This window comes from Phyllostomus hastatus, unplaced genomic scaffold, assembly GCF_019186645.2.
Source record: "Phyllostomus hastatus isolate PE091 unplaced genomic scaffold, TTU_PhHast_1.1 phas_contig_38, whole genome shotgun sequence".
Classification (NCBI taxonomy): domain Eukaryota; kingdom Metazoa; phylum Chordata; class Mammalia; order Chiroptera; family Phyllostomidae; genus Phyllostomus; species Phyllostomus hastatus.
In genome coordinates, this window is record NW_025333869.1 from 729333 (window position 1) to 746949 (window position 17617).

A 17617-nucleotide genomic window follows, 5' to 3' on the forward strand; every position below is an offset into this window, starting at 1 on the left:
GAGTTTTATGAATTGAGCTGTTGCAACATTAAAGTACTCAGCCCTCCATATGAGTTATCTGTACCTGAGAAGGGTTTTTGTAGGTTTGTTCTCAATTTCAACCAAATCATTGTGCACACATTGGATTCTGGAAGTAATCTGAGTCTATTCTATGTTATTCACAATGAAAGAGGGGCTGGAAATGTGGCTTCTCATGAAATGTCCCCCACTTCCCAAGCCTGGTGCCTATGATAGAACTGAAACATGAAGTCCCTCCAAACCCCAAAGGAAGAAGCAGGCAGGACCATGAGTAGGAGCTGTGGAGCAATACTGAAGATAGGTGAGTGCACAGACATCAGACTCTAACTCAGATCCAAGTCTCCAATCCTTACAAGCAGTGGGAAACAATTAACACATGGTATGAATTCAACTGTGGAAAGTTCCCTCGGAAAAAGTGCCCCCAGTGACATGACTTGGGCTCTGAACACCAGCAGTGTGCCACTGACATCACCTCAAGTGCATGCAATTGGGGAACATTAGATTAAGTTCAACAAAGTACCCAGCTTCCTTATAAAAGGGGCAGTGCTTGCCCTTTTACTGAAACATAAGTAAACTAATGTGAAGTCCCATTCCCTGATGAGGTCATTTGGGTTTGCTTGGTCACCGGAATACATCACTCAAAGGACCATCACTCCTGAGAATCTGTGTCTGCAGAAAAGGCTTACATCACTTATCTGTATTTCAGTTAACTGACTAGATTAAAAACACTAAAACTCTGAATGATGCTTGTAAGTGGATAATAATATCTTAATGTTGGCAATCCCCAATGAATTAGTGATGGCCTTTTCTTATCCTTCTGCCCTCCATCAGAGTCATACAATAATCTGCAAGGTTTCCATTAAAAAAAAAAACACTGTTTTACATGTCTGTGGCTACGTCCTTACATATTTTTAAAAAGAGAACTAGAACCCTGGCTGGCGTGGCTCAGTGGATTGAGCGTGGGCTGCGAACCAAAGCATCGCAAGTTCGATTCCCAGTCAGGGTACATGCCTGGGTTGCAGACCACGACCTGAAGCAACTGCACATTGATGTTTCTTTCTCCCTCCCCTCCCTCTCTAAAAATAAATAAATAAAATCTTAAAAAAGAAATAAAACCCGCTTTCATTGAAAATATTTATTCAATAGGGTTTTATGGTAAACATGAAGCTTTGATCTCAAAAGCCTTGAAAATGGGATGTTTGCCCTACATAGTCTAAGAGGCATGATCAAATTAAATTCATCCTACCTTTAATAAACTATAAGGCTGCAATTATTTTATCAGTCGTTTTAGTTAAAATAAGTATAAAAGAATCACTCTGGTCACTATAGTGTATAGTTGCTGACCTATTCCACATCTAAAATGAGGCATGTGGCAAGCAGTCCTCAGTGAATCTTTGTCATACTGTCATACCCACCCTCCCCCCCTCCCACCCTCCCCAAAAAGTGTTACTTTCCTCTAAGTTCATCAAAACATGCAATCACTGCTATCTAGTGGCTCTCAACAACAACAACAAAAACAGCTCACATCTTAAATAATAAACTATGTGTTCACTGATTTCCTTGAAGACACTGATTGCCCTAAGTCTCCTTGATATAAAACCAGGTCCTTCCAGTCCACTGGCCATGGTGGACAAATCAACAGTGCCCCCTAACCTCCCTTTATATACTACACCTCAGGTCACTTAATAGAAGGCAGCATCACTCTGACTTTCTTGGCTTAGTTCCTGGTATGTGGCTCATGGAGACAGTCCACAGATCCAGATCCCAGGATGCCCATGCCAAATGGTCATGGTGAGACATGAACAAAGAACATCCTATCAGAGCCCTAAATGACAGGGAGCAACCATCACATATGGTTTCATGAATAACCACAAAATCTATAAATAACTTTCCCAAGAAAAACAAAAAGAAGGCAAAAATTAAATGTCACACATATTGTTACTTAGCATTTTATCCTTGTAGCATGAAATATGTTTGCTGCTTACATCAGCTGCATATTTTAAAAACACATGCAGTCTGATTTTTTTACATCCAAAGTCAAATGTGTTGTAGAGAACAGAAATAACCTTCAAAGAGCCATGTGCCAAAATTATTTTCTACATGGGCAAAAAGGACATGCAGTATAAGCACTTCATCTCACTATAAACTATGTCTATATTTTCAATGATAAATAAATAGATAGATGGTTTTGAATTTCAAGACCCTCCCCACATACCCCCCCACGCAAAAAAAAAAATTTAGTTTTGGTCTTATTCCAACTTGTCTTTTTATCATTGAAATTCCACTTATAAATGATATATATTTTCCAAAAAAAGCAACCCATGTTTTTAATATTAATTTTTTTAAAGTTTCCTACCTTGGCAAAAAATTGATTTTAAAATTATATATAATTTGCTGTCAATGCTTTTACTATCAGAAGTAGGCTAGTGTTATTTCCAATATGGAGCACCCTGAGTCACTAAAGATGATGATGACAAACCGTAGCTGGAAGCCACAGGTTTTGTATTTCACTACGTGCATTTCAGAAAAAAAAATATGAACACTCCACCTTTGTGATCCAGTTGCCTCAAAATTTATAGGGTACCCCTTCCCAGGTGGCTCAACTGTGCTAACCAGTTGGTTAAAGCACAGTCCTGTACACCAAGTTTGTGGGTTTGATTCCCAGTCAGGGCACACACCTAGGCTGAGGTTTCAAACTCTGTCTGGGACATGTACAGGAGGTAAACAATTAAGGTCTATCTCTCATATCGATTTCTCTCTCTCCCTCTATCTATCCATCTCTCATGCCCCTCTCCATCCTGCCCTCCCTTCCTCTTTCTCTATAAATCAATAAAGATATCCTTGGGTGAGGATTAAAAAAGTTACAGGATAAATGGATGCATTTTCTCCCTTTCAACCTAGAGGCTAAATAGAGTAGAATTAAAGCCTAGAGGCTAGAGAATTTCAAAATTGGAAATGACTCTCACCACAGATTAATTGAATTCTCATTTTTGCAGGTAAAAGCAGTGAAGAAATGACTTATCCAAGATCAAAGCTATGTTAGTGCAGAACCAAAGTTAAAGCCCACTTTCTTGTCCTATGTCCTGGCATCAATACACTATACGGCCAGTTATCTTCTATTCCAAGTGGTACATGGACAAGAGCATTGCTTTTTCAAAATAATTCATTGTCATTGCAGAAAAAATCTTTAACATCTTTTTTGCCCATCCTTCTCCTTCTTCTATCAAGTAAAAATAAAAAAGACTTTTATGCTCTGAATTTGGGGTATAACCCAGAGCTGGCTTAAGTTATCTATGTAATCCTACTCTATGGATTGGAGGCAGGTAAGCGTCAAATAAATGAAAAGAAACAGGTCATCAAATCATAAAGGCTTATTTATCTTTCATGGTATTAGGAAAGATGAACAGATTTCAGCAAGCTCAGTCTTGCAAAAGAAGGTGTGATCTGAATTTGACATTCTATGATAGTAACAGACGACAAGACAAAATGTGAAAATCACATTGCTGAACTAAACTGTCTAAGAAAAAACCCATAGGAAGAAAATGTACTGGTGTTGGCTTGGTTGATTTTCAGTATATTACACTTCACAAAAATACAAAAGGCATTAAAAGAAAATCTTCTTAGACCAGCTGGTATGTCCTAACTTTTATGTAATTAGATGCTATCATACCAGTTACTTTTAAATCGTCATTTATTTTTTTACTAATGATAATGACATCTTGTTCTGGTTGAGTGGCTCTGTTGGTTGGAGCATCTTCTCATACACCAAAAGGTTATAGATTAAATCATTTGTTGGGGCATGTACAAGAGACAACCAATCAGTGTTTCTCACATTGATGGCTTTCTATCTCTGTGTGTATGTCTCTCTCTACATTTCTCTCTAAAATCAGTAATCATATCCTGAGGTGAGGGTTAAAATATATTTACAAATAATAAAAATTTAAAAATAAAAAATATTGAGATTTTAACTATGCAAATGTATGTTCCTATCTATAATCATTTTTATTTGTATCTATCTATGTATCTCTCTGTGCATCTATTCATCCATCCATCTATCTAATGTGATATATATATATATCATTATTTAATCATCAAAATAACTTTATGAGGCAGATACTGTTAGCATCCTCAATTTACAGAAGTGCAGAATAAGGCTCACATAGATTTATTACCTTGTTTGTTGTTAACTTAAAAATTTGCTTGTAAATTGAAGGGCTGAGATTAACATTCAGGCATTCTGGTGTTCTTAATCCCTATACTACTCCACAATAAGAAATGTAATGGATATAATTGCATTCACTGATATTTAAAATAAATCATGATGGAAAATAACATAAAAAATGACTTTCTCAGTTTGAAATACATGCTGAAGGATCAGAAAGTTTCTGAAGGATCATGAAAAAATATTTCTCTTCTAACATCAAGTAAATTTAACCAATTGATTCAAATGTTCAATGGTTCTTTTTTGGTCCCCAAATAATTGCAGTTGGTTATTTACCAATTATTCTGAACAGGTACACTTAAAGTAGGCAGTGAAATAAATTTGCATAAAGTAATCAATTAAGCCAACTTCAGAGAAAAGAACCATACCACTGAACATTAAAATTTTCTAGTTAATAACCCTAAAATAGCATGAATAGGGAAAAATAGAAACTTTAGATCTGTTGCTTTCAACCTGGCTCCAGACATAAAAAAGAACAGGGAAAAAGAAGGAAGGACAAAAGAAGGGGAAAAAAAAGGAAAAAGAAAGAAAAAGAAGAAAAGAGAAGAGAAAAAAAGAAAAGAGAAGAAAAAAAGAAAAGGGGAGGTGAGAGGGCATTAGGGAAGGGGCAGAGAGAAGAGAGGAAATAGAAAAGCCCAAGCTGGTGTGGCACAGTTGGTTGGTCATTGTCCCACAAACTGAACGTTTGAGGGTTCAAATCCCAGTCAGGGCACATGCCCGTACTGCAGGTTTGGTCCCTGGTTGGGGCACATACAAAAAGAAACCAATCAATATTTCTCTCTCATATCAATGTTTCTCTCCTACTCTCTCTCCCTCCCTTCCACTCTCTCTAAAGTTAAAAAGTTTTTTTTTTAAACTTTAAAAACAGTGTTATTAAAGCCAACTCTGCCCTTTCATGACAGAGAGAGGAGACTAACAGAGAAAACCCAGCTGTACAATAGACAGGTTGAGCTTGGCAAGTTCTTCTCTGTGGACTTCTCATGGGGATAAGAAGACAACCTACCTCTCTAGCATCTGTTGGCCTGCACAGGCTTCACAAATAACCTGAACTGGGCATCCTGCCCAGACCCTAAACAGCCAAATGATTTAGAAGGATCATACAGGAAAAGCTGGGCACTGAAGACCATGGAGCCTCCTGATCTCCTGGTCAGCATTCTTGGCCCTATGTGCATCTGAACACATACTATGGGTGACTAGAAAAGCTTGGGGTCTGGCAAGACATAGAAACCTTTATGAATCACTCACACAGGCCCTGTCATTGACCAGTATAAACTATAAGATATAGTCACAGTGTCCCTTACTCAAGGAGGCTAATCAGGAAAACCATGCTTCCATAAGTAACTGAAATAATGTTGATCAAAGGCACAAGGAGGAAACAAGAAATATGAAAAAAAGTGGTCTCAACATATGATATTTTAAAATCTGCAAAATATAAATTTTTCTCTCTGGAATGCTTCACTGTCAAATACACATGCAGCACACAGCCACTCCAGCAAACATTGACCTTTTAAGTAGGTTCAGATGAACTAAACAAAAGTAAATAAATACTTAATCATATATATACAGATAGATATAGATAGATATACACACACACACAGAAAGAGAGAGAGAAAACAAGAAAAATGAAAATGAAAATGTAGGACAAAGTGCTTATCATAAAATATCATTTTGAAATCCAGAATCTCACTTCTTTCTTTATTAAAAAGAATAAAATCATTTTCCCTTTATTAAGATTTTGGTCCAAAATGTAATCATCTTCTTATGCTTTGATAAGTGCATCATTCAGAGAATTATATTCTTATTTTACCATTAAATTCAGTTAAATAATTTTTATCACTAATACAAAATGTGTACTATTGTTTCAAATAGTACAAAAAGTGTGCTATTGTTTTAAAAACCAAAAGATACATGGTTCATTTATTTAACATTTAACGACCTATCAAAGTTAAAGCTGGAAGTTATTACTATCATGAACTATAGTCTCAAATTTCACCACAAAAATGTTTGCAGTATATAAGAAAGAAAGAAGGAAAGCAAGCCAGCCAGCCAGCCCAGGATCATAAAAATTGTCACAAGAAAATTATTCTACAGACAAAATGATTTTTAGAGCTTGAAACATGATTCTTTGCCAACACACTATCCTCTCCGACCAATGACCGGCTGTGATGCAAGAGTTGTCCAATGACAGCAGCCTGCCTTGCAGTCACAACCAACAATGTCCTCCTGTGCACCCACTAAGTCTTACACGTGGAAGGCCCACTCCCTGACATGTAAAACCCTTTAAACAGATGTGCACCGAAAATACGGTATTCACAAGGGCCTGCCTGCAATACGTGACGTAGGGGTGAACTTCATCCACTGCAGAGTCTGACCCTTCCTCAGCTGTTTATGTTCCCTTTGCTTCTTAAAAACAAAAACAAACAAAATAACAAAATGTACTCTCTCTGCATTTCATCTTCATATTAAAAATATCTTCTGCTCTGATGATGGACAATTCTGAATATTTGTACTTTTAAAATTTAGACAGGGAAAGGTTAACATGAATATTTCTACCCAATTCCTCACCTCCAGAACAGTTTTCTAAATCTTAAATTACAGAGATAAAAAGGATAGGGGTCCCACCAATTGTGAAGGTGGGTGAGAAATAAGGCATTGTAATCTCTGTAGTCAGCAGAAAAAGCATCTCTCAGAGCTGTCTTCCAACTATAACAACTTAGCATGCTTGCTACAAAAAAATCACAATCATATGAGCTTCATGCTACCATAACTGTTATAAACAGTTACCATAACTGTTTATTATTTTAAGACTGTCCTTGACAATCAGTCAAATGAAGCACTGCCAGTGCAGGCCTTGCAACCATGAACAAGAAACATAATCTAAGTGCCTTTTCTGAAGAAAAATGTAATGGCCTATGTTTCCAATTAGTGTTTACTACCAAAAAGAAGCATCTAATAAAAATGAATTGGTCAGAAATTCATGTCAGAGAATATTCTGTCATCTCACATCTTTATATGGTAAATTAACCAAAAGTTACTCTTATGATTGGAAAAAAGAAAGGCTACCATTGTATATCAGGGAGTATATTAACCCAAATAAGGATATACTCATGTGCTTTAAAGAAAACTGCTTAAGAGCAATACAACGAAATATAATCTAGTCTAAATCATTACAAAATCTCCATTAGAAAAGCTTTTTAAGGTGTCAGATGGCACATGCCTCATCTTTCATAATCTTTGCATTATACAATAAATAAGGGTGAAATAACTTAAATGCAATAAAAATGGGAAAAAGATAATCATTCCATAAGCCACTTTTCACATATATCTTTTAAAAAGGAAACTATCATGGACATTTAAAAGTAAAATTCTGGGAGTAAAATCATAACTTTTTCTTGCAAATAATATCTGATTGAATTAAGTGATTCAAACTATGAAGGAATACAATCAAATGTATATTCAGCCCGAACGCATTGATGCTACCCCAAGGATGTCTGCAAAAAAATCTAAGCCTTTTCCAAGCAGGCAGGCCTCCCAGGCCACGGCAAGCAAGAGAAAACCTAGCACTTCCTTGTGCCCACCTCACCCCCATCATCAAGAGCACTGCCTGTTTATAACACTATAAATGATAGCCTGCCACTTTCATCCTGCAGTCTATGAACTAATTATGTCTTCATTTCAACACTGAATTATCTCTTGACTTAAGTATTAGATACAAACATCCATCTGTGCTGTGTAATGTAATTCCATAAGTTTGAATTTGCTCTCAAGAACAGTGTGGACATTCATCCTCTTTCCATCTCTTTTCCTATCCAGAAAAATAAAGTGGTATTTTTCAAAGGGTTAAACAACTTTGGTTTTCAAACTGGGGTTTTTGCATAATATAGTCATTCTTAACATCTGTTAATTTCTTTAAGTCATTCCATAATGGTTGTTACTTTTTCAAATACTTTGTTTCTCTACCAACCCACACTTATGACATGCAACCCTGACAAATATTTCTGTAAACACAGAGAAATAATATCAGCATGTGCCCTTTCACATGGCACTTAGGCACACTTCATATGTAAATATGTTCCATGAAGTGAAGCCCATCCACATACTGCAACAAGTTCTGCAATTTTGCAAACACACTCTCAACAAAATGACAGTGAGCTTTGAAGGATCAACAATTCAAGATAAAAAAAATCCAACAATTCTTCAGACTTACCCCTAATTTTTCTGAGATGTCAGAAGACAGAGGCCTAATGAAAAGGAGTATTTTATTTACAAGACCCTCTTCCTGCCTTCTCCACCGTGTGTGATAACCCTGGGTCAGAGCCCAAATGGACACAGGCTCCTCACTACCTTTGGTGCAGAGTTGATGACAGCAGGGTCACTTCTGCAGAGGTCTGGCAAGTCCTTACCCCTAAGTTCCTTTCCAGTTTGTGTCTGTTTCCAAAGCTATCAAAGCAAAGCCAATGACAGTATAAAACCTCCCCGTTTTGCCACAATAGTGTGACATCATATTAAAAACACACCTCAGAACTATCACATTGGGCCGCCTTGATATTCGAGGGGGAGGGGAGGACACTTAACAGGAGCTGATTCCACGTACTTTGTGTCGCCAGATCCTGTACCCCTGCATTAACTTAGATCTAAATGAGAAAAAGACTGGTCAAGTGCTGGGTCACAAAGCAGCGTGAGATCAAACACAGCAAGTATCATCCCCACCCCCCCACCCCACCCCCGCGCCTTCCAGATTCTGGTTTTAACCTCCTTTGTTAGGCACAGAATGGGAGTAAGGTTCCTGGAACAATGCCCCACGCAGCAAGGGTGCTAGACAGCCAGTCCTGGGTCCTTATTTCACCCTAATCTTCAGCTGCTTCCCTGAGCCCCACGCTGGCCTCTCGCAGCCGTGGCAGCAGACGCACCGCTGTGGCCGAGCACGAAGCATCCTTTGTGCCACGGCGATAACCGACTTGGTCTAGTCTGCACGAACCAATGAACGAGATGGAGAAACGCAACTCGATCTGGCTGGAGAAGGCACTGTGCAGACCCCGGCTGCCCTGGGCAGCCCGGTCCTGGTAGAATCAAGCGTGTCTGGGGCGGCCCAGCCAGGGGAAGATGGCCAGCATGGTACCCTTACCTCCACATTGAAATACTGCTCCGTTCCGCAGACGGCAGCACACAAAATCCAAAGCAAGGTTTGCAAAAAAATCGCCCCCGGGTGATGCACGAAATCCAGCCGTCTTCCAGAGCCAAGGGCGAGTAGGATCATAGTGGACTGGGCTTCAGTGAACTCAAGAGTTCCCGGCGCCGACCCCTCCCTCCCTCCTGCTTCCTTTCCAAAGTCCTGGCGGAAAGCAGCCCGCAGGTCTACCGGTCTCTGGGCCGTGCTCAGCAGCCAGACCAGCGCAGTCAGGTCAGCAGCAGCCTGTGGTCACCGCGGTCGCTCAGTGCTCCTCCCGACCCCGTTTAGCGTCCCACCGGCAAGTCTGCCCCGCCTGCAGTCTGCTCTGCTGCCTCGGGCCGGGCTCCTGCGGAAGGGCCGCAGAGGCTCGCGTCCCCACGGAACGGTTCATCCGTGATCTACATAACTCCTCCTTCCTGTCTCCCTCCTGTCCGCTGGCGCCAGGCCGGGGCGGGGATGCGCGCGCGCACACACAAACGCGCTCTGGCACACACAAACATATCTGCACACACATACATCTGCACACGCACACACAAGCACACAGTCAGGCGTACTCGCACACACACGTACGTGCCCACACATCTGTGCGCTCAGACACCCACACATCTGCGCAGCAGTACACACAACAGCCAGAGTTGTGTGTTTCTCAGGAGAGGCTAGGATAAGAGACTCCATTGCACCGCGCCCTGGAGACGACAAGGACCCTGGATGACTACAGGTCTTCAACAGAATCCCCACCACTACACCCAGCAGGCAAGCTGGTCTCCTGCGCAGACCTCGGAGCCCTAAAAAGCCATGTTCACACTCTGCTGGGTAATCCGAGTGTGAGGGGGAGAGCCCCCGCCTAGTCCTGGAGGTGACCCTGTCCTCCATCCAGCGGCCGAAAGATGGGAGCGCTAGGCAGGAGGAAACGCAAGGCGGGGTCCCGGGTGGCCAAGTTTGGGGGAGCCAAAAATGCAAGTCCTAGCGTTCAAGCTTTTTTGGGGTGCACAGACATAGACTGTGGCCTTTCTCCCCCATGTTGCCAGGCCATGCCATGCCCGCCTCCACCCCACCCCCGGAAGTCGGGGAGTGAGACCGGGGTTTGGGGCTGAGATCTAGTAGAATACAGAGGCTAGGAGAAAATGCTCACTTTCAAAGGCCTCCCATCGAGTGAACACACCTGCACCTTAGGACACAGGAACGGTGGTCCTAGGTGTTAGCGAGCTGGAGAGGGTGTCGCTGGGCTGGCTGGGAGGGAGGAGGGTACCGCCGGAACAAAGATGCAGGAAGACTGGGGTTTGGGGTTGCAATAGCTGGTTGGAATTGAGGGGGGATTGTCGCTGGGGTGGGGCTACAGGATTTGGTGGAAAGGTGCTGCTGCAGGGGGTCTCCCATGGGTGGGGTTTATGGGGGAAAAGTTGCTGAAAGGCTGGGAGTATGCCGCTGGCAGGAAGGACCTGATAGCGACCGGGAATTAACGGGCTACCAAGAGGACTGTGGCCACAGCAGTAACAGGCTGTGGATGGGGGCAGCACCCAGCAGCACTTGGCAGGTAGGAGTTTGGCTGGAGGATCAATGGAGTAAGGGCAGCTGTAGGCATCTGTTTGGGGCCAGGCCAGCAAGTGTGTTTCTCCTCGGAACCAGCAGAGGGGAAGCAGAGCTCGCTCATTGGAACTGAGTGTGGGCACGATGGGGAATAAAGAGGGCTCCAGGCATAACAGGGACATAGGTGTGGCACAGCGGATACTGGTAAAGCAGATTTAGGACTGCAAGAGGGCATGTTTGATGAGCAGGTTAAAAACATTGAAAAACACTGCCAGAAATTACATCGCAAGGTAAGAAGTTCTATCCTAAAGAGAAACACAAAACAATCTGAGGAATGGGATTTTGCAGCTAAGACTTTATAAGCTAGGAAACATGACCCACCAAATTTGACCAAGTCTCTAGGGGAACCTTTCCTGACAATCTGCTCTGTGCACAGCAGGTCCTACCCACAAAAGAAATGTGAACCTTTAATAAGAATACTTACTTATATTAGCATATTAAAATTCACAGAACATCTTTTTTTTTTTTTAATTTAAAAGGTCCTGGCTGGTGTGGCTCAGTGGATTGAGTGCCAGCCTGCAAAGCAAGGGGTCTCTGGGTGGATTCCCAGTCAGGGCATATGCCTGGGTTACAGGCCAGGTGCCCAGTAGGGGGCACACGAAAGGCAACTACACATTGATGTTTCTCTCCCTTTCTGTCTCCCTCCCTTCCCCTCTAAAAATGAATAAATAAATTCTTTAAAAATGTTTTTTAATTCACAGAATATTCCCACACACTATAACTCCTTTAATTCTCACAACATCCATGTTTTAATTTTCTGTTTCATAGATGGAGAAAACGATGGTCATAGAAGATAATTTCCAGCAAATTATTCATGGGGCAGGACTGAGACCTGAATTTTCTGACTCCTATATCAGTCAGTACATTCCCACTACATTCCAATGATTTTTCCATATAGAAATCCATTTCTGCTGTGAAGTTTTACAACCTATAGATTGACACTTACATAAATGAAACAATTAGAAGGTAACACAGAGAGTAAGGAAGGCCTTTATACAGAAGTTACATGGTGCCCTGTGTACATAAAGTAACAAAATGTGGGCAGAACATTTGTCAATAATCAAGTGTAAAATGAGAGAGGGAAGAAATGCAAAAAGGTATATACATTTACCTAGCAAAGTGCACAATGAAGAAAGAAATACAAAAAGTATATATGTTGATTCTGGCAAAGTGCAAAATAAGAGAGGGAAGAGGTACAGAAAAAAGTTTACACTCTTTTCCTAACTAACCCTTGAGACACTATGGAAGAGAGGGAAATAAAACAAATTCACATGGAGATGTATATAAGGAAACAGTTCTAAAAGCTGCAGTCCTTTCTAAATAAAACATAATATTAGGAGATCTGATCAGGAACTGAGTGCAAGATGAAAGCTGTAGGGCCATCAGTACGGAGGGGTTTCTCAGTGTAAGCAACCTGTTCATTGAGGAAAACACCTCATACCTCAACTCACAGCAATGCGTGTATTAACAGTGTTTGTGGAGGAGCTTGCAATGAAATATTAAGTTAATATTTGATCAAACAGGCAACAAGGATTGCTATACCATTTTAGATAGGAATAAATATCCAGGGAAGGTTATCTTCAAAATTATGCATAGGATTGGCCACCGGGGAAGACTGAGTACAGAGAACAGTTAAAATAAGGTTGCAGTCCTGCTGTGATCTGTGAGGGCCTACTGGTGAGGCCCTTGGGGACCCATGCTTTCAAGAAGCCACCTTGAGGGAAATGAAAATAAGGAATCCTAAATTCAAAAGGTAATCTCAAATTAGTGATTAGTAATAATGGTAATTTTTACACACATTTATTACATTCATTCATGGGCATTCAGTGAGCAATGAATGAATGTCAAGTTTCTAGAAATACTAACAGAAATAAAATCCCAAAACAGACATATACAATGTTGTAAGAACTCAGGTAATTACATATGAAAGATGCTAACAAAGAAAGGAAGAAGTAGTTGATGTTCCCCAAGGTCCTTGGAGAAAGCATTGCAAATTAGTGGTTTTCAGAGAGTATCTTCAAGAAAGTATGAATCTACCTTTGATTCATATGAAGTATGAAGCAGATCAACAAAGGAAAGTTATTTCAGATCTGTATGCAATGGAGGGAGTAAACATACCAGCTGTACCTAAACCAACACAAATGCTTTGTCAAGGATGAAGGCAAAGGTGTGTGTAAAGCCAGGTCAAGGTCCCAGTTTGCACATGTGTGCAGAAATCAGAGCAGAGTCTCGTTTGCCTCTTTAGGCCTTAGACTTTACCCTCAAGGAATTCCTGGGAGATTATTGAATCCTTCACTACCTTTGCTATGTATTTGCCAACTCTGGAAAGAGCCACCTTCTAGGAGTTCTCACATGTTTTACTCCCTATATGGTCTCAGTTGGATGCCTGTGCAAATGTAATCACTGTCTTTGTCATCCTATTTCTCATCTCTTTGGCTTATCTTTTAAGGAGAAATATTAGGAAGCCCCTATTCTCATATCTCGGTAGTGTTAGCTTCTTCATGGGTGGTCTTGGAGGACTTGTTTTCCTATGCACAGTAAGCTAAAATGTAGAATATCACCATCCTTTAGAGGGTTAATGAAATAGTTCCTCACAAATCTTAGCACTGCTATGTGTGTTTTCTGTCACTTTCTTTTCACAACTGTCAGAATTATATGTGAATGCTGAACAGAGAACCTAAAGAAATTAAAAGAAAATGAATAAGATAGCCAAAGAAAAGAAGCAATTGCCCCTGTTTAAGGTTAATAGCAATTCAATAAAAAAATAATAGGAGTGTAGCCCAGGGAAAAAATTAATAGGAGTGAGGGATTCTGAGGAAGTAAATGATGTATGTAACTCTGAGAGACAAGTGATAGATACTTAAACGTGAGCAGTTGAGTAGCACATTGGGAAGTGAGAGTGATTATGACTATCTAAAATAACAATGGAGGTAAACAATGTATTAGAATTGTCATTGAAGCAGATTCCTTAATAAACTAGAGCCTTAGCAATGAGTTTCACAGCTTGGAACATTACATAAATGGTTCATTCTTCTATCATACCAGTTGGGAGGGGGGTCTTCCCTATTTGCATCAGTCGAAACTGCAGTGTTTTTGAAATTCAGAGAACATTGTGTTAGTATGAGCTGTTGGAATTCTCTCATGCATCTGTTATTAGCAAGAAGCACATGCATAGGACAGTCAACTAAAGCCTTGTTATTTAAGGGGTGCTCCCTGTGGAACCTTAAGGTTGAGATCTTGTCAGAAATGATGACTCTCTGGCCACCCCAGGATCCACCATTATCTACACAGAGGGTGAGATGGTGAAGATATTGCTTTTCATCCTGCCCTTGAAGATGGTATGGTTTTTTCCCTTCCTTGACTTATGCTCTTTGAACCTCCATGAGTATAAGTGTTGCTCAAATATTTGATTTTCTGCTCATTTATTTGTTCATTCATTCTCCCACTGAACATTCATTAACTACTGTAAATTACCAAGCAATTGAGCATGTAGATGGATAAATGTGAAGGTAAGATGAACCACATCAGTTTGATTAGGCAGAGAATGAAGTCTTGGACTTTAAAGTTGTTTCCATCAATGTGAATTTACCATCAATGTAAACAAAGAGCTAGGGGGAAAAATATAAAGAAAGACTTTGGTCCAAGTGAGTGAGCAGAAATGGCACACAATACCTCCTATTTCTGGAGTACCTGGACTTTGAAGGTCTGAGGTGGCTGAGGAATACTAAACACACCAGATAAAGCAGAGAAGGAACTGTGTGTGCATAGGCTGAGGAAAGTCTTGTCTATGCCCAGAATTGTCCATCACCCTGTGAGGCCACTCTTCCAGCACTACAATCGCAGTCTCCTCAAAAACCTTGGTCAGCTAGAGGAGGGATCCCCAACCCCCAGGTTGCACAGCAGGAGGTGAGCAACAGGCTAGCTGAGCAAAACTTCACTCTCATTACCACCTGAACTCTGACTCCTGTCTCTTCCCACTCCCTCTCTCTGTCCTGGGAAAAATTGTCTTCCATGAAACCAGTCCCTGGTGCCAAAAAGGATGGGGTCCACTGCTCTAGAGCACACCTGGGATTTGCAGAAGCTCAGTCTAACTCTGCTCATCTCTTGCTTGATCAATTTCTGTTGTTTTATGTTACTCTGCTCTGGTGATTACTAGATTCCCAGTCTGAAACTTAATCCCATGATCATCACTTTCACCTAAAACTCAAAGGAGTAGTCCTTAGCTCCCCCATTTCAACCTGGTGTACTTTCCAATCTGGGTCCCCTTTCCACTAAACCTTGAGAACACCTGTGACTCCAATCCTAATTTATGATCAGTCACCAGCAGCTGTCACATCTCTCTGTCCAACACCCCTTTGATTTATTCCTTCTCCACACTTGTAGTTCATCACAATACCTTGTAAATTCATGTTCTTGTCATTGCATAAGGAACCACCACCATAGCCTCCAAATATAATGTACATGCACATGTTCTTGGTCTCCACTTATTCCATGAGACCTCCCTCATTACTTTCTTATAAATCCGTCCCAACAGAGACATGACTTTGACAAATAAGAGGGAAATTTTTTAAGTTGTCCTCTTCAAATTCCTCAGTGAGCTTCTATCTCCTCTTCTGAACTCAAATTATTCAGAAGAGGAGATGGGGGCTCTGTGAGGTTAGAGTTTTGACTTTTTTAACCTCATTCGTTTTTACCAAGAATTTTGTAAAAAGCTCATGTATTCTGATTTACAGCTGACTGTTTTTTTTTTTTATAAGATGCATTACTAACTGTTTTAGATATGTAAGGAAACACCATGAACAAATAGCTCAGTTTAAGAAACAGTTCACTGCAATTTCACTCAGGTCATATAAATAATTATGGTAGACTAAAATTGGGTAATACTCTGGATTATTAGACTTGTTCTGGGTTAGTGTGAGGTGATAGATATAATAAGAAAGGACACAGGTGCCTGATAACACAGAGAAGAGGAATTGAGAGTTCCTTTAGATGCTTCAATTTTAGGAAGATCATTTTATTTCTGAATTTAACTTTCTTCATCTATGAAATGGGATTTCATACTCTGTGGATAGTTGCGTGATTAAGATAGTGTGTGACTATTGAATGCTACACATACAACAAGCTGGTAGCAAAGACTCATCAGGACTCTGGTTAAGAAAGGAAGTTTTATTAAAGAAAAAATAGAGAGAAAGAAAAAACAGTATTGGAAATTTTCATTGAGAAGACACTGTAAGAACATTCCGAACAGGATATATTGGAGTACTGTGCACATAACTAGTATTGATGGAAATGAAGGTTTTCATTTTTAGCAAAAGAGAGAGCCATGAAGTCACAGCTTTCTTGTTATCAAAGTACAATTATTCCCTTTCAAACTATTACATGGATAATTAAATGTACTTCTCATCAGTTCTCCAGCAAAGAAAAGGAAATGGAAATTATATTGGCATCCATAAAAGCTATAAAATCACAATAAAAATGAATGATATGAAGGTGAATATTTTATTTTAAATTAGAGGCATTGAATTGGAATCTAAACTTACTGAATTCAGAGAACCCTTTACTAGCTAATTTCCAACGATAATGAGAAACTAAACATCTAAGTTGAAGATCATTTTCCTACATATAAGAACAACAATAAAGGTGAATTAAGCCCTGTCAGTGTGGTTATAATTTTGAGGAAAGACAGTAATGGGGACATGAGAGAAGATGCTCGATAATCTTCACCCATGTATATTTAGTACACCCATTGTGTGTCCTCATTTTACAATGATTTAACTTCATTTAGCTTTAATGCCCTTAATGCTGGAAAAGGTATAATCATTCCTATGTTGTTTCTTCTTATTAAGGAACTTAATATAATAATGAGTTTCTACTCTGTCTTTCCCATTCTGACTTGCTGTTTTCCCTCCCGTTTAAGGGCAAGATGTGTCAATAGTCTAAGAGGGAATTACTTCATGCACATTTATAAAGTTTCCCCAGAAATTTACTTTTCTATCATATGTGTTAGATGTTGTCATTGTTTTTCTAATATCATTACCTTATCTGATTCTGCTTATATTGGAATAAATGCATTTTTATGTCACTGAATGACTCATTCATTGTGCAACATAAAGCAATCAGGGTCTGGAAATCTTGATACTTATAAGAATTTATTTCTTTGAAAAAATAGCAGTGATCATTTTAAATGAGCTAATACTTACAGAATGTCTCCCTATGTAATCAAAATGTAAACAGTGTGATTTTTACACTTGATCTTAGCCAAAAGGCTGAGAAGTAATGAGCAGTGTGATTTTAATATAGGAGCATAAGTCTATGTCTGTAAATAATAACTTGACACTGGTTGGCTATTTATTTTCTAATGCAATATGTGACTATTCTCAACAAAATTAAAACTTATCTAAATAAAGTCATAAAAGTCACTTAGAAAAAATTATTTGTACACAAGATTTTCTTCAACATCAGGTATCATTGTATATTTCTAAGTAAAATCATTATCGTATTAATCCAAGGAAGCAGAGAAATAGTTTATGCCTCAATTTAGACTCATAGAGTTTCCATTAGAGAGCTAAATATACTGCCCAAAGATGAGATTTAAGTGCTACTATAAAAAAGATATGGCC

At 39.8% G+C, this 17617-nt stretch overlaps 1 protein-coding gene across 2 annotated transcripts in view; it reads right to left on the minus strand.

The window, feature by feature from the left end:
• MMP16 (matrix metallopeptidase 16) overlaps positions 1–9795 on the minus strand; it is a 263481-nt gene extending 253686 nt beyond the window's left edge. For both annotated transcript variants that reach the window (XM_045842403.1, XM_045842405.1), the window contains exon 1: positions 9366–9795. In XM_045842403.1, coding sequence (XP_045698359.1) covers positions 9366–9497 — 132 coding nt within the window. In that variant the 5' untranslated portion in view covers positions 9498–9795. The remainder of the gene's footprint in view (positions 1–9365) is intronic.
• Between the last annotated feature and the right edge of the window lie 7822 nt (positions 9796–17617).